The sequence below is a fragment of the Phaenicophaeus curvirostris genome, assembly GCF_032191515.1.
Source record: "Phaenicophaeus curvirostris isolate KB17595 chromosome W unlocalized genomic scaffold, BPBGC_Pcur_1.0 scaffold_35, whole genome shotgun sequence".
NCBI classification, from domain to species: domain Eukaryota; kingdom Metazoa; phylum Chordata; class Aves; order Cuculiformes; family Cuculidae; genus Phaenicophaeus; species Phaenicophaeus curvirostris.
In genome coordinates this window covers 3,620,213-3,645,080 of record NW_027206664.1, presented here as the reverse complement: position 1 = coordinate 3,645,080, position 24,868 = coordinate 3,620,213, and the positions used below count along the sequence as shown (strand labels likewise).

Genomic DNA, 24,868 nt, shown 5'->3' with positions numbered 1-24,868 from the left:
CGTCTTATTTCTGGATATACCACAGAGACTCTTAACTATACCGCAAAGATTGGGAAGGGACAACTTTCTGTGAGGACAACTGTCCCTGGGAGCCACTAGAGTATAGAGTTAAGTTTAGGCTTAGGGTTGCCCCTGTGGAGAATTGTCCCCACATAGGGTTGTCCTAGACCTGCAAAGACTGTGGATGTTGTGTGCTTGCGTTTTCTGGAAGTAGTCTACAACAGGCAACACTCACAACATGCCAGCCAAATCATTTTACTCTAGGCTGTCAATCATATTTAAACAGTTCCATCTCTATTTAGAGACTAGAGTTGTTGAGAAAGGCAAGCAGCCCTCACTGGAATTTAGGAGGGGGCAATGTTCACTCTATACCTTGCACACAGATACAGGAGATGAGAAAGGAAATTTATGATCAGCCAGGCCATCTTTTCGAGTGTCAACTGCCCTCCCTACACCAAATAAATGCAAGTAAGAAGAAAGGATGGTGCTGCCTTTGTGCAACATTACAGAGGGTAGGGGTCCCCGGTGACTTAGAATCACAGAATGGTTTGGGTTGGAAGGAACCTTAAAGTCCATCCAGTTCCAACCCCCCTGCCATGGGCAGGGACACCTCCCACTGGATCAGGGGCTCCAAGCCCCATCCAACCTGGCCTTGAACACCTCCAGGGATGGGACAGACATGACTTCTCTGGGCAACCTGGGCCAGGGCCTCCCCACCCTCAGCGTGAAGAATTTCTTTCTAATGTCTAATTGAAATCTTCCTCCTTCCAATTTAAAGCCATTCCCTCTCAACCTGTCACTCAAGACCCTTGTAAAAACTCCCTCCCCAGCTTTCCTGGAGCCCCTTCAGGTACAGGAAGGCCACTCTGAGGTCTTCCCAGATCCTTCTCTTCTCCAGGCTGAACTTCAGCGATCTCATCTGGTGGACAGTGCCACAAAGTAGACAGGCTTAAAAAAATTTAGATTAAAAAATAAAGTACCGATGGGAGTGATACATCCACTGAACAACAGTGCAAGGCCAAGTACCAGCATTCCCAAATGCACCAGTGGGAGATGCTGACAGGCCTTGCAGGGAGTTTAGGAAGGGTGGAAGGGAATGCAGTGCCTTCCTCTACTGCTCACGTTTCCTTTCTCTTAGCCTGTTTCTTTTTCCCTATTCCCAAGGCTGTGTTCTCAGTACCATCTCTTACCAGGTTTTCATTGGTGAGACGTGTAATTTCTTGCTGAAGTCCAAAGTTCCATTGGGCCTCTGGAGACAGCTGCAGGGTCTGCAGGAGAGTCTGCTGCTGCTTCTCCATCTCTTCTCTCATTGCACTCATCTCATTTCTCAGAACTTCTACCTCTTCTTCATGGTCTCTTCTCTCATCCTGGAGCTGCGCTTCCAGCAACCTGAGAAAAGAACCACACCAGCCAGGCTGCAATTTTGGCATCGTGGTAGTAACCACTGTTTGAGCTTAGATCCTTCTAAGTCAGCCAACTTGGGAGTTTGTCCCAGTCAACCTCCCTATAAAACTGACGCACAAAGGGGTGCTGTGGCTATTACTGCCACATTAGTCTATGATTTGCTGTACTGTAGATTAAGTACTTTTGAAATTAGAGACACGAGATCCAAAGTTTGAGGTTTCTTTAAAACAAAAGGGGAGGGGAAAACCAAAAGCTCCCTTTTTTCTGCAAATATATCATAAACTTGTGTTCCTTTACTCTTCCCATGAGCAAAAAGCAAATGCATGGCAAGAAAGCAGCACAGATCAACACCTGAGAGTTTTTCAAAAGCTCAGCTTGAGGGCACTGGTTCCTGTGCTCACCCCCTTTCAAATATCAGTTCTTATTCTTGAAAACTGAACTGTGTATTGTGCAAATAGCTCTGTGGGGTTGGATTGCCACAGGCTTCATTTGCTACTGCTGGGAATTTCAATGAAGGCAGAAGCTGAAACCCTTAATTCCTTCCAGCTGTTTGTAGAGCCGTGATTTAGCTTTGCTTAAAAAGAAGCATACGCATATATCTGTCAATTTTCATTCATAAACTACCTGCAGAAATCTATGCATAAGGCAATTTTCTGTCATCTTGATTAGCTCCTGCTTTCATCATTGCTGCTGATTTCATCAGGACTTTTCAACAGTAGGAGAAAAAAAGACTTTTTTCCTTCTACTCCATGAGAAACTAATGCTAACAATATAATACACAGCTGACAGAAGCAACCAAAACCAGTCCTTCTCCCACTTTTAGGTGGGTACCAAGCTTTTTCTCTGATAATTTGTGTCCTGCCACTCTCTCCTATCCACTTTTCACCTACACCAAGTCTCCTTCCAGCCTTGCCCTAAGCCTCTGCGCAAAGACAACTTCGGGGGCAAATGTTCAGCTAAAGGGTAAGGCACTTATTTACGCATTATCCAGCCATTTGCTAAACCAGAATTGCTTTGTTAATGCAGTGGAAGAATGATTCATCACTGAGATGGCAGCTGCCTTCCTGTTCACATCCATGCTGATGGGTAGTGATGGTGCCAAACCTGGGAAGTAACATGGTAGCTGATTTTTAAGGGTATTCTCTACCATCTGGTAAATGGAAACCTCCTTATTCCACCAGCTCTTTCAAGAAGACTGAATTAAGTGACTTCAGAAGGTATGAGGACTCTGAGGAAGAGGCATCAAGCAAGATACTGCAAAGTATTAGTCCCAGACTGTATAGGGTGATGGTGGCAAAGAGAAGGAAGGACCTGGGGGGGATAACCAAGCTGATGTCCTTGCATGGATGTGCTCTCCTGGGCAGCGCTACAGCCACACACCTGGCTCATGGGCTTCAGCTCCTCTGGTATCCGATGATCAGATGCAAATCACAGTCCTCAAAGGTGAGGGAGATTCTGGTGTCAATAGTTTAGCATTTACCCAGGACATGCACTGACACAGAGGTGTGCCAGTGGGGAAAAAGATGGAACTATTTTGGGTCCAGTGGGAAATTCACAGAGATTCATGTCCGTGAACCCTTTCCCTGCAGGAAACCCTGTTTGCTGGGGATTTTTTAAAGGAATGTATACTTTCTATTGAAGATTTCTGGATGGAAAGCATGAATCATTCTCCAGCTGGGTTTTTTTTGTTATTGTTGTGGTTTTTAGAAGGCCTAAACAAGCCAGTCTGTGCTCATATTTTCCAGAAAAAGACAGAAGAGAATGTTTTCCAACTGTAGAAACACAGGCAATTCACTCTTCACTTTAATCTCCATTTATGTCTTTAAATATTCATTAGAGATCCTTACACAATCACTGGCATCCCCAGGAGACACAGAGGTTGCAGGTACTGCCCTGGTGTGTCATAGAATCATAGAACGGTTTGGGCTGGAAGGGACATCAAAAAATCATCCAGTTCCACCCCCTGCCATGGGGAGGGACACCTCCCACTGGATCAGGTTGCTCCAAGCCCCATCCAACCTGGCTCTGAACACCTCCAGGGATGGGGCAGCCACCACTGCTCTGGGCAACTTGGGCCAGGGCCTCCCCACCCCCACAGGAAAACATTTCTTCCTAAAATATCATCTCAATCTGCCCTCTTTCAGCTTAAAACATTACCCCTCGTCTTGTCCCTGCACTCCCTGATTGAGAGCCCCTCCCCAGCTTTCCTGGAGCCCCTTTCAGCACTGGAAGCTGCTCTAAGGTCTCCCTGCAGCCTTCTCTTCTCCAGGTTGAACAACTCCAACTCTCTCAGCCTGTCCTTGTACGGAAGGTGCTCCAGCCCTTGGATTGTCTTCGTGGCCTTCTCTGGACTCGCTCCAACAGCTCCATGTCCTTCCTGTGCTGAGGATTCCAGAACTGGACACAGGAATCCAGGTGGGGTCTCAGGAGAGCAGAGCAGAGGGGCAGAATCCCCTCCCTTTCCCTGCTGGTCCAACTGGTTTGGATGCAGCCCAGGATGCGCCTGTCTTTCTGGGCTGCAAGCGCACTTGATGATGCCCTGATGGGATATTTGCCCACAAGATCAGGACATGAGGAGAGCTGTGGAAGGATGGCACTGTGTGCCCACCATGCACCTTTCTCCTTATACCTATAGGCACCGCGTGGATGTAAGTGCACAATCCCTTGAAGCATGAGGAGCAGACAGCATCACAATACAAGCACAGGGACTCCACTTCTGACGTGTCAAGGATTGGGAGAGAATGCTTTAGGGAGGTGCTGTATCCTAGTGCAATTTTGGAAAAAAATAAACTAATTTTTTTTTTTTTCGGCTTCCTGGAGAATACAGGTTCCCAACACCTTTATTGCACAATTTCCTATTAACGTAACATAATTCTTACTGAATAACAGCTCAGGCATTAATGACAACAATGTCACTTCAACAACGAGGAAATGCCAACAGCCTTTGTTCATTGGATATCCTACCACTGGCTGCTCCCAGAGGGGACAACAGATCCTATAGAGGACAACAGCAGAGGAAGAGAAAGAAACAAAAGGGCAAGCAAAAGGGGGATGGGAAACAGTGGAGGAAAAAAGAAAGCATTTGACCTGGCAACTTGCTTTAAGCCTTGATAAGCCAAGCCAAGCTCTCCATCTTCATTGAGATACCCCCAGTCCTCAGTCTTGCTAGAAATAAAGGACAGAAAAAGGAAACAACAGGACAGAGAAAGACAAAAGGTCAATTGCAATAGAAGGGAAAAAGGTAAAGAACCCTTATTAATTTGTTTTTAATTTTTAAAGCACACTTTCATTACGTTGTATTTTCTTTTCCACCACTGTGAAATGCGTCCTCATGCAGACCCTTCTTCCCCACCCACCGCAGCCAATATAGGAACCCAAAATCATTCCAGCAGAAGGGACCACTGGAGATCTCGCGGTCCAACCTCCTGACAGGTTATCATCATTCCCATGATGTTAATGTTTTTACCAAAATGCCCAACTCCTGGAGGCCAGAGCCTGAGTTTCTCTTTCTGTATTGCTGAACCGCTTCTCATTTGATTGCAAAGAAAAGCTGGCAAGCCAATGCCACACCCGCTAGCTGAAATCCTCATTAAAACCTTATGCTTAAAAACCAGGGAGGAGAAACAAGGACCAAGAGGGATAAATGAGAGAGCAGAAGTCAGCATGAGGGGTAAGGAAGAGCTGTTCAAACACAGAGGAGGTGAAATGGAAAGCACGGAGTGACCCTTAGCAACTCCCAACAGGTTTCCTTGCTTCCCACTCCCACCCCAAAACTGGATATTTTTGAGCTGGAACAGCCCACATACACTTCCAACCCATGGTGCAAACACAGGCTGACACCACTGTTCATGCACACTGATAGCCTGAGCAGCTCACTCCTCTTCTAGACCTTCTGCTTTCTGGCACATCTCACAAATAAGGTATTTTCAAGACAAGTTTCTCCATTTCCTTCCTTCTGCAGCACCTTCCACTGGTCTAAAATAAATTCTTTTCCTTCTACTTCAGTCAAGGATCTCCTCAGTCATCAAATCAACCACATCAGCCTTACTTCAGAGTGATCTTTGGTCCAAACACCCCTTGGCCGTTTGTTTCCTTACATCCATATGAAATCAAATCTCCTCTGCATCCATCCAGGCAGAAAAATGCCCATATAACTCTCATCTCACTTTAAAACTGAAAGTTTCCTTTTAACAAGGTTTAGGGGTTTGGGGTTTTTTTTTAAGCTATAAAAGGCAGGAAACTCATTTATCTTCTTTAACGAGGTGCTGGACACTTTATGAATGAATGATGTAAGCTAGTCAACTTGACCAGGAACACTTGCTACAGAGAGATTTTACTTGGCTTTGATGTAAGCTAGAAAACAATTTTTTTCTGTTTGGAAATATTAATCATTAAAAAAAATTAATAACAATATATCATTAAACTTTCAGGGAAAAAAAGGACTAAGGCAATATACATCTCCCGTTTTGAAAAGAGATGTAGCAGACGCAATCCCTTGGCAAGGAAAGGTCTGCATGTTTAAGTGGAAAAGCACAACATGCAAGCTTTCTACAGCTAATTTTCACACAAGGAAAGCAGTGAGAAACGTGGTGTTGCAGCCCTGCCACCGAAGGACTCAAAAGGTGCCTCACTGCTGCAGACAGCTTGTACATCCTGGTTGCTACTCAAAAGTAGCAAACATTTCAGGCTTTATATTTAGAAATTCATCTGTTAAAGTCATATGCATGAATGTAGAGCCTTATTTTTATCCATACATAGTAGACTTCAATAGGGTCTGTAGGCTGGCAGATGGAGGGAGGTTTATTGGTCTGATTTGGGTAAATTTATTCATAAGGTCTTTTTTTGGTTCAGATAATCGTAACAGAATGTGTACTTAGGTACTGAAAACCAACAAAAAAAACAACAGGATAGATCCTCACCGTTTACACGTCAGTGACCTGGGAAAACTTGTACGATGAGCAGCATTTTCATGAGATGCATTGTCCTGAATAACCTCCCTTGAAAACTACTTTTCCTTCCTTTTTAAATCATATCGATCATGGTAAATGAGGAAAGGAGCTCAAGGAGGTGCCATTATACTAAGATAAAACTGCCTTGGGAAATAAGGATTCAGTCCATGTTCACCAACATGCACCAACTCAGAAACCACTGAGACTCCGTTCTCCTTGAAGTTTGTATTGACCCAAGACATTAGAAGTCATTAGGGTTCCTTTCTAGCTAATTTGATGAACTAGTATGTGCCAAAATAATTTCCTAAAACGCTGTGTAAATCCTTCTTTCAAACAACCCTGAAAGGAGGTGCAAGGACATTATTCACAGCCTCATTTCTCCTTTATCCTTATCTTGGAGTTATGGGTCTGGAGGAGCAGTTTGTGACCTGCAGCTGGGAAACTGCTTTCATGGAAAGGAGTGAAATTCCTGCTCAAATGCCTCCTTTTCCTTCTCCCCGTAGCGTAATGCAAGTAGGTTGTACACCACACCTCAGAGATGTTAAATTTAGCATCTTCAGATAATTATCATCTCTTAACAAGGAAGAAGGGGCATTTCACTTTCAAACACAGATATGCCTGTTTTTTTTTTTAATTAAATGGAAAACTAATGCACAACACGGATTAGATATAAAACAGAGTGGGAAATGGTGATAAGGAGAGACATGTTGGAGGTTGGTCAGGAGAGATATGAATCCTTTCCGCGTGATTGCCTCTTCCAGCTGCAAAAGCATCCTCCAAGTGAAGCCAGCGCCAACCCTTCACTTTGCACTGAGACTGCTGGTGGGACTTACCCAGCAGGAAAAAGAAGCCATGTAATCTACAGAAATCACTTGGAAGTTAACCACAGAAGTTAATTTCAAAGAATAAGCCTGACCTGCTTTGAGCTGCCAGGTTATTATCTCTAACATCATCACCATCTGGTCTTTTGTTGACTCTACATTTATATCAAGATCAAACAGGCTTGAAAGTAAGATCCCAAGAACTGAAGCGGGGAACAAAGAGCTTACTTAGCTTCACATTCAGTTACTGAAGCAGAAAATTAGATGGAAACTAACTTGATGATTTCTCTTTAAAAGTTGAAAGTCACAAGAAGGAAAAAAAAAAAAAAGGCTGAGTTCACTGTGTATATAAGGGGTTGGTTTTAATTCAAACTTTCCCTTGACCTGGCATCAAAGGGCTTTCCCCCAGGAGTGGTGTGGAAAAAGAGAATCGCTATGTGGGCAGGGTTAGTGGCACCTGGCAGTTTTCCCTTTTTTCCTCCTGCTGTATTTAGAAGTCCTGGATTATATAGACATAGAGCAAACAAAAGGTCTGTCTCCCACCAAAATAAGGCCATGCTTCATCCTCAGCCTAAGCAGCCAAGACATGACGACTTGAAGCTAGGAGGGATCCATGGATGGACCATGGCTTTACCACGAGTTAGACTGGAATGGTGGAAGAGCATCCTCTTCGGTTAGAGACTGATGAACGGACGAGAGGTATTGGTATGAAAAGAAATCATAGAATCATAGAATCACCAGGTTGGAAGAGACCCACCGGATCATCGAGTCCAACCATTCCCACCAATCTCTAAACCATGCCCCTCAGTACCTCATCCACCCACACCTTAAACACCTCCAGGGAAGGCGTCAACCACCTCCCTGGGCAGACCGTTCCATTGCCTAATGACCCTTCAGTGAAGAATTTTTTCCTTATGTCGAGCCTGAACCTCCCCTGGCGGAGCTTGAGGCCATTCCCTCTTGTCCTGTCCTGTCATGGAATGGTTTGGGTCAGAAGGGACCTTAAAGCCCACCCAGTTTCAACCCCCTGCCATGGGCAGGGACACCTCCCACCTCCTGATAGGTGGCTAAAAGTCCCATCCAACCTGGTCTTGAAAATCAGAAGAGCTAAAGACCAATTAGAACTTAGATTGGCCCATTCTATCAAAGATAATAAAAAATCCTTCTACAAATATATCAATAAGAAAAGAAGGACCAAGGAGAATCTCCATCCTTTACTGGACACAGGGGGAAGAATAGTGACAAAGGATGAGGATAAGCCTGAGGTACTTAATGCCTTCTGTGCCTTGGTCCTTAATAGTAAGGTGAGATGTTCCCTGGGTACTCAACCTCATGAGCCAGTAGACAGGAAGGAAAAGCAGAACAAAGCTCCCTTGATCCAAGAGGAAATGGTTAGAGACCTAGGCAAATTAGGTATTTGTAAGTCTACGGGGCCAGATGGGATCCACCCAAGGGTATTAAGGGAGCTGGCAGAGGTGCTTGCCAAACCCCTTTCCATCATCTTCCAGCAGTCCTGGCTGACTGGGGAAGTTCCACTGGAGAAGGGCTGGAGAGAGGATCCAGGAAACTACAGACCTGTCAGTCTGACCTCAGTATCAGGGAAGGTCATGGAGCAGGTCATCCTGAGTGCCATCAAAATGTACAGTGTCCTGTACAGCACGTACAGTGTCCTGTACATGCTGTACAGGACAACCAGGTGATCAGGCCCACTCAGCATGGGTTTATGAAAGGCAGGTCCTGCCAAACTAACCTGATCACCTTCTATGACAAGGTGACCTGCATAGTGGATGAGGGAAAGGTGGTGAATGTGGTGTATCTGGACTTTAGTAAAGCCTTTGACACAGTTCCCAGAGTATCCTACTTGAGAAACTGGCTACCACTGGCCTGAACAGGCAAACCCTCTGCTGGGTTAAAAAATGGCTGGATGGCCGGGCACAAAGAGTCGTGATCAATGAAGGTAAATCCAGCTGGAGGCCAGTCACCAGTGGTGTCCCCACGGCTTGGTGCTGAGTCCAGCCCTGTTCCACATCTTTATCAACAACTTGGATGAGGAGATTGAATGCACCCTTAGCAAGTTTGTGGACAACACTGAACTGGGAGGAAGTGTTGATCTCCTTGATGGCAGGAAGACTCCACAGAGGGATCTGAACCAGATGGATCCATGGGCTGAGGCCAATAGGATGAGGTTTAACAAAGAGAAGTGCAGAGTTCTGCACTTGGGACACAACAACCTCGTGCAGCTCCAGGCTTGGGGAAGAGTGGCTGTAAAACTGCCTGGCAGAGAAAGACCTGGGGGTGTTGGACGACAGTGGCTGAACATGAGCCGGCAGTGGCCCAGGTGGCCAAGAAGGCCAATGGCATCTCGGCTTGTATCAGAAACGGCGTGGCCAGCAGGTCCAGGGAGGTTATTCTCCCCCGTACTCAGCACTGTCGAGACCACACCTCGAATCCTGTGTTCAGTTCTGGGCCCCTCGCTACAAGAAGGACATTGAGGGGTTGAAGCATGTCCAAAGAAAGGAACAAAGCTGGTGAAGAGGCTGCCCCATCCCTGGAGGGGTTTAGAAGGCAGGTAGATGAGGTGCTTGGGGACATGATTTAGTAGTAGACAGGCACGGTTGGAGTTGATGATCTCTAAGGTCTTTTCCAACCTGATGATTCTATGACCTCCAGGGATGGGGCATCCATGACTTCTCTGGGCAACCTGGCAAGGGGAGCACATGCTCCTTGCAGCGCAGGTGAGAAAAAAAGCGGCTTTTGCTTATTAATCCCTCTTTGGATTTGCAATTCTGCCAGAAAATCTTTAGATTAAAATATTTATTGATCAAGATTATAAAGAGAAAGCAGTTTTATTTCTCATACTGACACACTTGTGTATAGAGCTGCATAAGTACACATGCAAATTTGTGCTGGGGTGAAGGAATGTTAATTTATATTGACAAATACAATAATCCCTGCTCCCCAAGCTTTTGTTTTCATCTGTTTTACTGCCATCAACTGCAGCCTAGAGTTTATAAACCAAATATACACACAAATGCACAAGGAACCATATAATGGGGAAGCTGTTGGTGATTAACGAGCCATTGGATAAATCACTACAGAAAATCAGGGTGATAGAGCTATTGCTACTGTATTGCAGGAGCCAAGCTCCAGCCAAGCTTCATATGAGAAGTAGACAGGAGTGGTAATAGGAAACTGAACCTCGAGACTGCAGATTTCCCTCTCAAATCTCAAGAAGCCAAAAACCACCAAGGCCTCACCACATGGACTTCTTAAATTGCAAGCCACCTGTGCAACGGCAAGGAGAGAGATTGGTACTCTTGCGGAAAATAAGATCATTGCAGCATTTTTTTGATGATTTCTCCATGTGATTCCACCCTCACTGCAGATGTTGTTAAGTCAGGAAACTGCTGAAGAAGTCTCCTAACAGGCTGACAGCAAGCAAACATGCACTCCAGGATGGTCAAATATCAGTTACTGCTGGGGACCAATGATACAGCCTGGTCAGATGCAGGCCCTATGAAAACAGCATCTCTTACTTTGACTCCAACTCCTTCACCAACACCTGAACACAAACTAACCATGCCACTGGAAAACACAGGTTACAGAATCATAGAAACATTAAGTCTGGAAAAGATTTCTAAGCTCATCCAGTCCAACCGTTAGCCCAACACCACCGTGCCTACTAAACCATGTCCCAAAGTGCCATGTCTACAGGTTTTCTGAACCCTCCAGTGGTGGTGACTCCACCAGTTCTCTGGCAGCCTCTTCCAATGCCTGACAATCCTTTCAATGAAGAAATTTTTTTCTAATATCCAATCTAAACCTCCCCTGGCGCAACTCCATGCCATTTCCTCTCATTCTATCCAGTGTCACTTGGGAGCAGAGACCAACACGCACTTCACCACAACCTCCTTTCCAGGAGCTGCAAAGTGCAATGAGGTCTCCCCTCAGCCTCCTCTTCTCCAGACTAAAAAGCCCCAGGGCCCTCAGCTGCCTCTGGGCTCCAGCCCCTTCCCCAGCTCCATCCCCTTCTCTGGACGTGCTCCAGCCCCTCAATGTCTTTCTTGTAGTGAGGAGCCCAAAATTGAACCCAGGATTCAACACATGGCCTCACCAATGCCGAGTGCAGTAGTTGATCCCTTCCCTACTCCTGCTGGGCACACCATGGCTGATCCAGTCCAAGATGCTGTTGGCCTTTTTAGCCACCTGGGCCACTGCTGGCTCATGTACAGCTGCTGTTGACCAGCTCCCCCAGGTCTTTTTCCGTGAGTAATTAACACTGCTTGACAATGGGTTTTCACATCCCATACTACTGTCCACAGCTCCAGGAGAAAGTTGGAAGGAAATAAGAAAATCCACAGAATTCATTAAGTGATAAAAAAACCCCTCTGCAGCAGGAAGCACACTGAGCCCCATTGAGTTATTGACAAAAAGGTGATGTTTAAATCAATCTCATCACCTCTACACTGCAGGAGAGGCAGAAATTTCAACAGTAAGTTCACTTCAGGAAAGTAAATATCCAATGGCAGCAAACTGAAAAAAGCCAAACATTGGCCCTGATCTAGCTAGACATGATGACCAGGGAGGGAAACCAGTGTCATGGGAGTCCTGGACTCCAGCTCAACCCTCTCCTCCAGGTCTCTGGGCTGAAGTGAAATCTGGCAGTACTAGTGTGGGCAGAGCCCTTAAGGGTTTTAAGCTATGTTTAAATGCAATGTATGTGGAATCTACCCCTTTCAGCCAGCCCATCTCCGGGCTCACACACAAGGAGATCTCCATGGGTTCTCCTAGGACTTTCCCAAGAAGTAAAATAGATTCAAGTTCAGAAAATCCAGCCCATGCTATGGCAGGAATTTGGGGGACATGCAGCACAGACCTGATGACAGAAGTTGACAGCACAATGTATACATACATTGAATTTTTGCACATCAATCCAGGCACATGGATTTCCCATTGCACCTTGTTGGTCATCCAGCTCTGAAAGCGTTAAGCAACTCTTCACTATTTTTCATATTGCATTCAAACTTATTTGTATGTTTTCCTCATATTCATATAGGTATGAATAAAATCCTAATTAAGTCACGGACTTTCCCGGCCTGGACTACTAACAACCTTCTGCAACCAACTTAGAAACTGGCAAAGTATACTGTGTTGTCAAAAGCCTTTAATCCACAAAGGTTAGGTCTTCTGACTAGCTTGCTGAACACAAATTATTTAGGAAAAAAGCCTCAAACTTCTGTATTTGTCAAGAGAGAAGGAGATGAAAATTCAATTTCTTTGCAATGAAATATTTACTTTATGTATTATCTTGCTGTTTAATTCATGAAATTTTGTCTCCTTGCAAAATACTAGGGATTTTTTTTATTTGATGTCCTCCTGGATAGCTGCAAGGATTGATTTAATGCCTCACAACTATAAGCACAGACACACATTCACAATATTAACCCTCACTGTGGGAAACATGTAATCAAACGAATATTCCCAACTCTCACATTAGTTGCAAGAAAACTGATAATATGGGTGTTGCCAGAAAATACAGCATGTGTTCATTAACTCAGTTCACCATCAGGGGCTTTTGCCTCTGGGAAAACGAGAGGGGAACTATGCTGTCTTACCAGCATAGCATGAGGACTAACTTGAAATAAATAACTCTTAGATATATCCCAAATCATAGCCTTGCTGCTATTTATGTACCAGGAGCAAAGTCAAAATGCATTTTTGCTCACTTCCATGTTGGCTTTCCTGCCCAGTATCTCTCCTCCCTTGGGAACACATTGCCCCAAAGACAACGGGCTCCTTACCCAGTAGGAGACCTGCGTCTTTGGTCCCATCTCTGTGGCTTGTCCTTGACCTAAGGTCCAGAACACAACCCAGAAGCTGGTCACTGTCTAAAAGATGTTGTTAATTTTGGTCCGGATCTCATCTCTCACACTTTCGTCAGCCCCTCCGGCTGCTGGAAATATTTGAGTCACACTTACCGGTTCGTCTCGCACATCCCCTGGTAGGCTTCGATCGCGTCCTCCTGATTGATGTGCTTGTCACTGTTCGGCCAGCTGGCATTGGTGGAGGTGCTTTTCTAAATTCAACATGCAAAACACAGCAGCATGACATCCTGCACATCTTCCTGTCTTTCCAAGATCCTGATACCGAACAACTCCCAAACACCCATAACAGAGCTTCTCAAGGTATCCATCATAACAGAGAGTTTATACGAATTCATACACATGCAAACAGACAGCAGTAGAGATTAGAAGGTGCAAGGAGGATGCGGTGAACCTGGGAGGGAGATAAGGGGTGTGTGTGGTCTGAAATAGAAAACATCCCCAAAAGCTTGAGAAATGAAAAGGCAGTGAATTGAAAAGACCAAGCAAGAGTTTTCAGAAAATGCACTCTTCCATCAGAACGGGCTCTTAAAAATAGCTACCAAATAACTGTGATGAAACAGGCTCTCTGCCTGCCTACACACCAGCATAAACACATTATAGCTGCCTCAGCATCAAGTGAGCAGAATTTGGTCCAGAAACTCTTTTTTCTCCATCCCATTTCCTTGCAGAATAAGCCAATTGCCACAGAACATCCCTTGGAACATCTCAGACTACCACACCTTGGTGCAGGGCCGAAGAATCACAGAATCATAAAATGGTATGGAAGGGACCTTAAGATCTTCCAGTTCCACCCCCTGCCAAGGGCAGGGACACCTCCCACTGGATCAGGGGCTCCAAGCCCCATCCAAGCTGGCCTCGAACACCTCCAGGGATGGGGCAGCCACCACTGCTTCAGGCAACCTGGGCCAAGGCCTCCCCACCCTCACAGGAAAATATTTCTTCCTAAGATCGCATCTCATTCTCCTCCCTTTCAGCTTCAAACTGTTCCCCCTCATCCTATCCCTGCACTCCCTGATCGAGAGCCCCTCCCCAACTTTCCTGGAGTCCCTTTCCCTACTGGAAGCTGCTCTAAGTTCTCCCTGGAGCTTCCCCTTCTCTGGGTGGAACCTCAACTCTCTCAGCCTGTCCTCATAGCAGAGGTGCTCCAGCCCTCAGATCATCTTCATGGCCTCCTCTGGACTCACTGTAACAGATCCATGTCTTTCTTGTGCTGCAGACTCCAGAAGTGAATGCAGGACCCCAGGTGGGTTCTCACCAGAGCAGAATAAAGGGGCAGAATACTCTCCCTTGCCCTCCTGGTCACACTGCTTTGGATGCAGCCCAGGACATGGTTGCTCCTTGGTGTGGCCTGGATAGACCTTATCAGGTATGAGGTCAAGCACACTACAGCAGTACAGACCACCATGGGACATACAGTCCTGGGCTGTCTGAAATGATGTCATAGACTATATCTTATCCATAGGTAGAACCTCCTATAATCCTAAAGAACCTCCTATAGCTTCCCCATGCCGTCCTGCCACCCAGAGCTTACCAAAGCAGAAAAGGCATGACTCAGGCAATCAGTGAATTTCCAGCAACAGAACAGGAAAAGGAAATCCATTACCCTCTCAATTACCATGTCCTTCCCAGACTGTTTTTGCTGGGCTGCATTCATAATCTGTGTCCTCAGGACTAGCACCTCTTCCTTCCGCACTTCCAGTTCCTCATTTGCTGATTTCAGTTGATTCAGTAGGAGGTTGTAACTGTCCTGAATATCGTTGGATGAGTTGTTCTGGGTTGCTTGGTCTGCAATAGCCTTCCTCAGCTCATTAAGTTCATTTTTCAGCTTCTTGTTCTCCAACTCCAGCTCTTGCCTCTGGAAAATACCAAGCCATTAACCAGATCAGATAAACTTTCTTGCACTGCCTCATCTTTTTCTGAGGTGCCTCTAGGTAACTCAGTTGTCAATGATCACACCTGAATGAGCAATTCATGTCAGCATCTGGATTTTGCTGCCTGTCCAGGCATGTGTGGCTCAGAAAATATTTTTGCTGTAATCAGTAGCCCGTTGTTATTGAATAACAACATTACTGGGTGACACAGGGGAGATTTTTCATTTGTTGAAACTATTTTTACGCACAAAAGCAACCAATTAGAAAATCCAAACACGTCTGTTACTCCTCCACATCTTTTCCTTTTCAATCAAGATATCACCACAAACCGGATAATGTTTAGATCACCTTTCATATTCTTTAGACAAGCTGCAAGATGCAAATTTACACGACCCTTCATCACAGCAGATGTGCCATTAGGTGAGCTATGGCTGTGTGAATTCCCACTGCAGCTTCTTTTTCATGCGTTTTGTAATTCCCCCATCACGTTGCACTATATGCAGTTGGAGGATTTTCTCATCCTAATGTCTTGTCAGCTGCTGGCATCTGACAGGCAAGGGCAATATCGTACAAGCTGCTTCTCCTGAATAACAATGCATGAACATCATTGTGTTCACCAAGACAACTAAAGGGCTTATTTGCTTTTGCATGACAGTAGAAGACAGAAGAATAAAACTCTGGCAGCTAAGACAGCCTTAATCATGAAGCAAGCAGTTATACCTTGAATCCTGGGTTTGGTTTGGGGCCCTTCACTCAAAGAAGGGCATTGAGGGGCTGGAGCGCATCCAGAGAAGGGAACAGAGCTGGGGAAGGGGCTGGAGCACAAAGGTTATGAGGAGCAGCTGAGGGAACATGGGATTGTTTAGCCTGGAGAAAAGAAGGCTGAAGGGAGACCATATTGACCTCTAAAACAACCTGAAAGGAGGTTGTAGCAAGGTGAGTGTTGGTCTCTTCTCCCAAGTAACAAACAATAGGATGAGAGGAAATGGCCTCAAGTTGTGCCAGGGGAGGTTTAGATTCAATATTAGAAAACCTTTCTTTACTGAAAGAATGATGAAGCATTGGAAGAGGCAGTGGTGGAGTGCTCTCTCTTGTTCCCATGCACCCAGGCCCCTCAGACAATGCTGAAGAAACCCAATGTGAACCATATCCATGTACTGCATGGTAAAAACGGAGACATCTGCAAGCGAGCTGACAGAGCCTGGTGGCTGACTGATTTGGGGCCAGCTCTTTCCTAGGGACTGACCCTCATCCATGTGGATTCTCTAGTGTCTACAATAGTGCAAGCTCTTTCTCCACTGAGCTCCAGGTGCTTCCCTCACTCTTTCCACAGATTTTTTGCACAATCCCACTAATCTATGGGATATCTGCTTCATTACCAGTTTTGGCTAATGAGAGCTAACAAATCCAGAAATGGCTGGAGGGGTGGGGATGGTGGTAATTTATACAGTTTACATACTGTGTAGCTAGCACAGCTGTGTAAATCTCATTTCCATAGGAAATGGGTGTTAAAATTATTAATCCTTACAAATTATAAATAGCATGCCTTATCACAGCAGAGGTGTGAACAGAATAGCTGATCTGGCATTTGGACATACTTCTAGCTGAACAAACACCATCATTAACTAGAATATTCAGGTACTTTATACCATCTGTCATCAGATACAGTAATTCCTCCATGTCCACGTTAACCACAGCTCAGTAGAGGGAGCATGTGAGACATTAGCTTTTCTGTAACTGTTTTTTAAAACAACAGTTCGAAAAGTGTGCGTGGGAAAATCTGTACCAAACTGGGTTTAACTCTTCTCATCATGTGGAAAAAGCATCAACTCACTTTGCACTCTTTTCTGATCATGCTCAGAGACAGAGGGGTAAAAAGAAAACGATTAACTGGATTTCTACACAAATAGCTGTTCTGTGATTTCTGTTATTTGCCACCCCAGGCACTCATGGAGAGCTACAGCTTTCCAACTATCATTTCTAAAAGTCAGTGCCAGTAACAGGAGGTTTTGGGTTATCACCATGTTCAGACAATTTGTTTGGGCTGTTAGAGCCACGCAATAGGCTGCAGTCCTAAGCAGGAGCTCCTCACTCACCTTCAGACTGTTGTATGCAAAATCTTCGTGGTCTGAAGTCATTTCAGTCTTCATTTCAGTTACCTGTGTGGATTAAAGAGATAAATCAATATGCAAAAGCAGCCAGAGCAACTAGCACATGGCACAGGACAGCTAGGCATGCCTCCATCAGCAGCCAGCCCTGCCAGCCAGCTCGACCATAATAATGTTATTAATTGCCATTAGACGGAGCACTAGCAAAACATAGTGAGGCAGGGGCCATTTCAGGAGAAAATGTTTTAATCTCTCATTAATCTTGACAACTGTGGCTCACTGCAGCTTTCAAATAATGACAGTCATTAGGGAACAACCTTCATCATAGTGGTTGGGAGGCAGGTTTTTAATCTGCATCTATAGCAAGGGTGAGAGGCTCGGGGAGTTTCCTATTTCATTTATTTCCTGCAAATTGCCAGAGATGATATGTAGGACAGGATTTGGCTAGCTTCAGGAAGACCCCCAGCAGGGACCAGTTGATAAAGGAGGATGTGCTGGACCTGCTGGAATTAGTCGCCGCAGGCCTTGGGAGGAGTGAGATAAGGCTTTTGTTTAGAAGGAACAAAAGAGTACTGGCTACGTGAGGATGAGCACAGGTGTCCGTGGTTGCGAAACAGTTACCTTGATAAGAGGAACTATTGTTGTTGCTGAAGGAAGTAAATGTTTGAAAAAGGCTTCTTTGTATTAACCAATCTGTGATCGCCTAGTTTAGTGTAAGGACCAATCAGTTTGAAACACGCTTCTTGTAACTAGTATAAATATGTCTTAAGAACACAATAAATTGACATTCTTGCTCGTTTCAAGTCTCGTCCTGTCTCTCAATCGCAGCAATGATAAGCAAGAATATCTAGTGAAGCAAGTAAATAATTACTACTGACAATTCTGTTGAATCTCTTGCATTTGTCAACAGATACACAGATCTCACATTGGAGACAAGTAAATTAAATAATTCCCAAACAAAGCAAGAGCAGCCCTGGAAATTTCAATTAGGAAACCAAGAGTGATGGCATCTGCTCACCCTTTTATGTAAGAGCATCTTTACTGCTTCACGGAAGGGGGAAGATATAGATCACATATTAGGAAGAAATTCTTCATGATGAGGGTGGGGAGGCCCTGGCCCAGGTTGCCCAGAGCACGGGTGTCTGCCCCATCCCTGGAGGTGTTGAAGGTCAGGTTGGATGGGGCTTGGAGCCCCTGATCCAGTGGGAGGTGTCCCTGTCCCATGGAAGGGGGTGGAACTGGATGGGCTTTAAGGGCCCTTCCAATCCAAACCATTCCATGACACCATGCCCATAGCACTGTGGTTTCATGGCATTCAGCATCTCCAACCCCATCATCTGGCTTCTGAACAAGCCACAAAGCCTCAGTTACAGATGGTAGCATAAAATGTATAGAAGACAAATGATTTTAAAAGCTCCCCATGCTGAACAGCAGCTCACTGGTGGTTGGAGAGCTGTATGTTCAGGTTCCAGTTGCCAGTCTGGATGGACTCTGGTCTCTCAAATTGCTATTGTAACTATTGCTGCCAGTAATCTTGATTTTTTCACTTCATTCTTTTTTGTTAAATTACTTCCAAGCAAAAAAATTCAAACAGCGGGAAGATTTTTTTCACAAGTAAGAAAGACTATCAAAGGAATAACCCTGCCCTGCAATAGAAAGGAAGAACTCATTCTTCTAACAGCTGTCATGCTATGGTTTTACCATACCATTTTTCAAACTACATTCCTATATGATTATTTCTGGGGGAAAAAAATGAAACCATACACAGATTAGAACAATACCACACTAAGGGCCTAAGTTTGACTGAGTGGTCTGTGAAGTGCTTATCATGTCACGCCATGCGGTGCTGGATGAGGGGAAGGCAGGACTGTAACCAAATCATAAAGTCATAGAATGGTTTGGGTTGGAAGAGACCTTAAAGCCCATCCAGTTCCACTAGCTGCCGTGGGCTGGGACACCTCCCACTGGATCAGGGGCTCCAAGCCCCATCCAACCTGGCCTTGAACACCTCCAGGGATGGGGCAGCCACCACTGCTCTGGCCTGGACCAGGGCCTCCACACCCTCATAGGAAAACATTTCTTCCTAAGATCTCATTTCAATCTCCCTTCTTGCAGCTTCAGACTGGTCCCCTCCTCCTATCCCTGCACTCCCTGATTGAGAGCCCCTCCCCAGCTTTCCTGGAGCCCCTTTCTCTACTGGAAGCTTCTCTAAGGTCTCCCAGGAGCTTTCTCTTCTCTGGGCAGAACAACCCCAACTCTCTCAGCCTGTCCTCAGAGTAGAGATGCTCCAGCCCTCGGATCATCTTCATGGTCTTCTCTGGACTCACTCTCACAGATTCATATCCTTACTGTGCTGAGGACTCCAGAGCCGCACACAGGACTACAGGTGAGGTCTCATGAGAGCAGAGGGACAGAGTCTCCTTCCTCACTCTGCTGGTGACACTTCCTTTGATGTAGCCCAGCATACATGTAGCTGGAATACCCAAATCAAATGAAAGACATGTGGAGATATGGGGTACCAGGGCCTCTCTCGTCATGGCTACCAACCACTGATACACCTCTAGGCTGGATCCAGCCAAAAGGTAGTATCTGTGTCCATAAGGCTCTGGCATCCTGTCCCTCTGCAATCCTCCAAGTACTCATGTTTCCCTTCCTCGTTCTGACCTTTGCAAAAAAAAAACTCAGTCCATGCTTCAAATTTCTCAGAAAAGAAGGAAACTGCATCAATTCAGGCAGTATGAAACACTTCTAAATTGATTCTACATTTCATTGCTTTCAAGATGCTTAAGATACTGTCCTAAATCTGTTATAATCAGCTTATGTATATAAATATATATATATATAAAATCGGTTCTGTTCAGCTATCCTTAGCTGCCAAAAATGCTTCTATCCACATCCCAGCTGAATTTGCTGCCTCTTATCTTGAACTTGTCACTCAGACCTCAATTCTTACATTGCGTGTCCTCAGGAATTCAATGAAAGCCAGTTATCAACATAAAATATTAGTATCAATGAAAACGCATCTCTCACGTGGGATTTCTTTCTCTCCTGCTCCTTTTTCTCCAGCTGGGTTTGCAGCTTACTCCTCTCCTGCTCTAGCTCCCTCACTCGCTTCTGCAGCTTTAGGAAGAGGGTCATGTCCATGGTGGCTTTCTCCATCCCAACCTCCTGGAGAACAGGAGAGCGGAAAAAGAGGGGAAGACCTCAGTCAAGTTTTATATCATGCACAGTGCTAGCTATGTCCTGACTGCACATAAGCACCAACCCCAGCTACAGCAGGTAATGGGAACATCACAAGAAAGATGTGTACTTTCAAACACCAAACACTTAAAGCATCTATTCTTAATGTCCATAAAAAAGTGACTCATTCTAATAAATCTTTGATTGTTTAACAGCCAAATAGACAAGCGTGCCCTTTGGAGACATGGCTATGAACATTAAAATGCCCTACTGAGTCCCTTCTAGAGAAGTATTTAATATTTGTTTTTTAATTGGCTTCACCTGGAATATTTCTGATTGTTTCGACTTCAGAAAATGCTCTCAGAGCAGTTCAGAAACATTAAGGCAATGTAAAACATCAACCAGCAAAGGGAAGTGAGGGTTTCTGCAGGCATGCCATGTGAAACACACAGCACAGTCCTGCCAGTGAGGCGATAGATCCTCAGAACATCCACCATCCACACATACTCTTGAGTCATGAAAATGGAGTTTAAAAAGCAGCCTATTCTAGCAAATGTAAGCAAAGCCCACATTTCCCTTCTCTGTGTGATTCTTGATAGACAGGGAATAATTTATGCTGCTCTTTTCTGCATTAAGAGGCTGTTGATTACAGGGGCTGTCCCGGCCAGCAAAGCATCCGTGAAGATGCATCCATGAAGGCACATTGGAATGAAAACGCTTGGGGCTAGGATACCGGTACACTTGCAGAGAAGGATTGCTATAGAGTTATTGCCATCATGCTAGGAATAACTACATTTAACAATGCTGATCACTTTGATGAGTTTCCATCAGTCTTTAAGCTGGTATGGCCAAACTGTAACATTTTATTATTTTTATAGCCCTTTTTAAGTCTGACGCCACAAATGAACAAGCATTCACTACAGCACCACAGCCCTGCCATCCCTCTACACACAATTAACAAGGTATGCCTGTAGCACAAAATCAGTTTAAACCTTCACACCTTATAGCCCAGCCTGCATTCCTCCTACGTGCTCCAAGACCCACATCAAACATTCCCACTGAGATGGGCTCACCCACCTTGAGCCTGCCCGATTTACTGTACCTCCACTTGTTGTATTACATCCTCAGTGTCTCCGATCTCAGAGGGTGATATAGATGGATAATTGGAATTGGACTCCAAACTGCTCTGGTTGGATGGGCTTCTCCTGTGCCCCGGTGCTTGCTGCCAAGAAGCGATGCCAAGAAGTTCAGTGTTTAGGGAACAACTCTTCACAAAATGCTGTTTCTTAGAGCAAAAAGGCCAAGAGCCGGGTCATGTGCTTGGGGCACAACAACCCTGTGCAGTGCTACAGACTAGGAGAAGTCTGGCTACAAAGCTGCCTGGAGGACAAAGACCTGGGGGCGTTGGCTGACAGCCGACTGAACATGAGCCAGCAGTGTGCCCAGGTGGCCAAGAAGGCCAATGGCATCTTGGCCTGTATGAGAAACGGTGTGACCAGCAGGTCCAGGGAGGTTATTCTCCCTCTGTACTCAGCACTGGTGAGACCGCTCCTCGAATCCTGTGTTCATTTCTGGGCCCCTCACCACAAGAAGGATGTTGAGGCTCTGGAGAGAGTCCAGAGAAGAGCAACAAAGCTGGTGAAGGGGCTGGAGAACAGGCCTTATGAGGAGCGGCTGAGAGAGCTGGGGGTGTTTAGCCTGAAGAAGAGGAGGCTGAGGGGAGACCTTATTGCTCTCTACAACTACCTGAAAGGAGGTTGTGGAGAGGAGGGTGCTGGCCTCTTCTCCCAAGTGACAGGGGACAGGACAAGAGGAAATGGCGTCAAGCTCCGCCAGGGGAGGTTCAGGCTGGACATTAGGAAAAAAATTTTCACAGAAAGGGTCATTGGGCACTGGAACAGGCTGCCCAGGGAGGTGGTTGAGTCACCTTCCCTGGAGGTGTTTAAGGCACGGGTGGATGAGGTGCTGAGGGGCATGGTTTAGTGTTTGATAGGAATGGTTGGACTCGATGATCTGGCGGGTCTCTTCCAACCTGGTTATTCTATGATTTTATGATTCTATGAAATATGTGTCTATATTTGAAGGTAACCTTTACAAAAGGCTTACATGTCACCTTACAGGGAATTCCATTTTCTAGTTCTCATGCCCTACCATAACATTCATAATAACAGAAGGCAACAGTTTATAATGTGAAGTGATACAGATTCCACATGAATTAAAGGCTTTTCATGTAAACAGATGCCTGGAAAGTAGAAGCATGCAGATCTGAGCTCAAGATTATGCTGTTCACAGCACTCTCTGGGGCTTCTTTTGAATGTTCAACCTCCCACTTAATCCAGCATCCCTCTAATTATTATCCAATTTGCAGCAGTTCTTCTGACGCTGTAGCAAAGACGGACCTAAAAACTTTGGCTTTTGGAATTCTGAAGCCCTGTTGCTGGAGTTTCTTTGGTTGTTTTTTAATCCAGCACCAACCTATGAACATCACTGAAACAAAAAGCAAAACAAGAAGCATGAACCGTTTTTCCCCTGAGATTCACAGATATCTCTATGCAGTTAATGGAGAAGTGTGAAAGATCAGGTTCTTCTCTTGGGGTACACATACGGTTTGGCTTCAGAAGTTCAGTCTTAGAAAAATCAAGCACAAACTGCACAATGTGCAGTTCTATTAAGTGTTTTGAGGATGAGCGAGTCACGTTATCCAGCCACCGATATCAGATCCAGAACACACGAGAACAGGGATAATTTCAGTTTTGTTACCTTTATAACAGTCATTTCATCCTGCAAGTTGTCATATCTCTGCTCCAGCCCCGAATACTCTTTTACTAGGTTCTGATAACGAGATCTCTCTTCTTCCAGCTCTTTCTTCATCTGGATATTTTCCTCAAATGTGTTTCCTGCAAATTCATCTTGAACATAAGAAAACAAAAGAAATTATGGTCTTCATTTTCAAAATGAACTTCCTGTAAATATGTGCAATAACAATGACTAATTCAAAAAATGCTCTCTGCCAAGAAGCTTGAGAATACATGCAAGCACTCTCTAATATTTAGAGACTATTATAATCTATATCTGTCTCCTCACCATGTGGCACAGCTTGAGTTGTTCTGCTCAGACAGCACACTCCTCTCCCATTCCAGTTAAAGAAAACTCTCTAGCACCTGCAAACTATCACATCTATTATGATAAGCTCATCTGTTCCAGCTCCCATGGGCCAGCCATAAACCCACTTAAGAAAACACCAGCACAGTATGGAAATGCACCCATGCTTAAGAAAAGCAATTTTTTTTGCTAAAAAGTCCTTTATGGAAGCAAATCTTGTCCTCTCTTTTCCTGATAAACCAGGCAAATATAGTCCATGTATCCTTTTAAATAGATGAACACCAAATAAACCCCTTCCACTTGGTTTCCCCAAGCTTCAATGCTCCCAAAGCATTCCATGAAAGATTAAGAAATATTTGCAGCAAATTCCTTTTAATATGTTATTTTCATTTCTTTATTTTGCATCAGATTGGGAGCAAGAGAAGTACTTCAGAAGTACCACAGAGCAGCGATAGATACATCCACAGAACGATGCGTGATGCTTTTTATAAGTCCTGCAAAAAAAATCAAATCTGAAAAGGATCATTAAAAAATAAAAAAGCTCAATGCACACATGAGAGTTTCTTTTGTGGCTTGGGATTTTCCCAGATTGCTTTCCTCTCTGTACATCTCACCATCTAAGTCTCTGCTTTAAAAACACTCACAAACTCCTGTCACATTAGAGAAATCCTGTGTCACAGCTCAACATCGTTAACTGTGCCGTTCCTTGGATCCTTTATTCCCCAGTCTTGTGATGTGGTTATACTCTGCCCTCCACTTATACAGCCTCACTACCTCCCACAACACCCACAGTAAATGCTGCAACATAACTGAACTAAAAAGCCATTCTAGGTACTTTGTTCCACATTTCACCAATTAAACTAGCCTCTGTCTTACCATCCACCAGCAGGACAGCGCATACAGAACTACTTGCACAACAAAACAGTGACAAAAGACACCAGGAAAGGGTTGCATGAAGATTAGCACCTTCCTAAGCAAGAAAAGTACACATGAAAAACAAGTTTTAAGGAAGGACAGTTAAGCTCCTTGTTTAGTGGAGGCATTATGATGCTACGACCATTTTTTTTCTTACCTTCAGACTGACACAGGATCCTGCTCTTGAGCTCCTCTTTTTCCTGCTTCAGGAGGGCATTTTCTTCTTCCAAGTCGGATATGCGCTATGAAAGAAGGGAAAGAATTACTGCTGGGTGCAGGTCACAGCCTCTGCAGAGAGATTACATTTCACCTGGCTGGAGACAGCGAGCTTTGTTTGAGCTTTCTTTGCTGTTTAAAAGATCTGTCCTCTTGTGCTTTTCCAGTTACCTTCTCTGTATTAGTTGAAGCAGAGGAGAACTGTACTAACACAACTTTGCTTTTCCTGAGTGCATTTCTCCCTTAAATTAATGTTTTCAGCAGAATCTTACAAAATACTCAGCAGCAGGACTTGGCAACCACGATCTGCAGGAGTTAAACTCCTACAAGTGTTCAGTTGATAAAATTGGAAGTTTATTTCCACATCTCAATGGGCTTCATTGCCATCTTCAAGTCACAGCGCTGACAGCTGCTGAG

The 24,868-nt window shown here is 44.8% G+C and overlaps 1 protein-coding gene across 3 annotated transcripts in view; it reads right to left on the bottom strand.

Moving 5' to 3' along the window:
* Nucleotides 1–24,868, bottom strand: part of LOC138733824 (unconventional myosin-Vb-like) — a 177,955-nt gene that overhangs the window by 11,463 nt on the left and 141,624 nt on the right. Inside the window, exons 23-31 of one of the 3 annotated variants that reach the window (XM_069881309.1) lie at nt 24,393–24,477; nt 22,979–23,127; nt 21,321–21,440; nt 20,069–20,206; nt 17,027–17,089; nt 14,675–14,914; nt 13,153–13,250; nt 4,492–4,569; nt 1,191–1,389 (exon numbers count right to left, since the gene is read on the bottom strand). In XM_069881309.1, the coding sequence (XP_069737410.1) occupies nt 1,191–1,389; nt 4,492–4,569; nt 13,153–13,250; nt 14,675–14,914; nt 17,027–17,089; nt 20,069–20,206; nt 21,321–21,440; nt 22,979–23,127; nt 24,393–24,477 (1,170 nt within the window). Of the gene's footprint in view, nt 1–1,190; nt 1,390–4,491; nt 4,570–13,152; nt 13,251–14,662; nt 14,915–17,026; nt 17,090–20,068; nt 20,207–21,320; nt 21,441–22,978; nt 23,128–24,392; nt 24,478–24,868 lie in introns of all 3 variants that reach the window. The other 2 variants (XM_069881306.1, XM_069881308.1) reach the window with 2 other exon arrangements.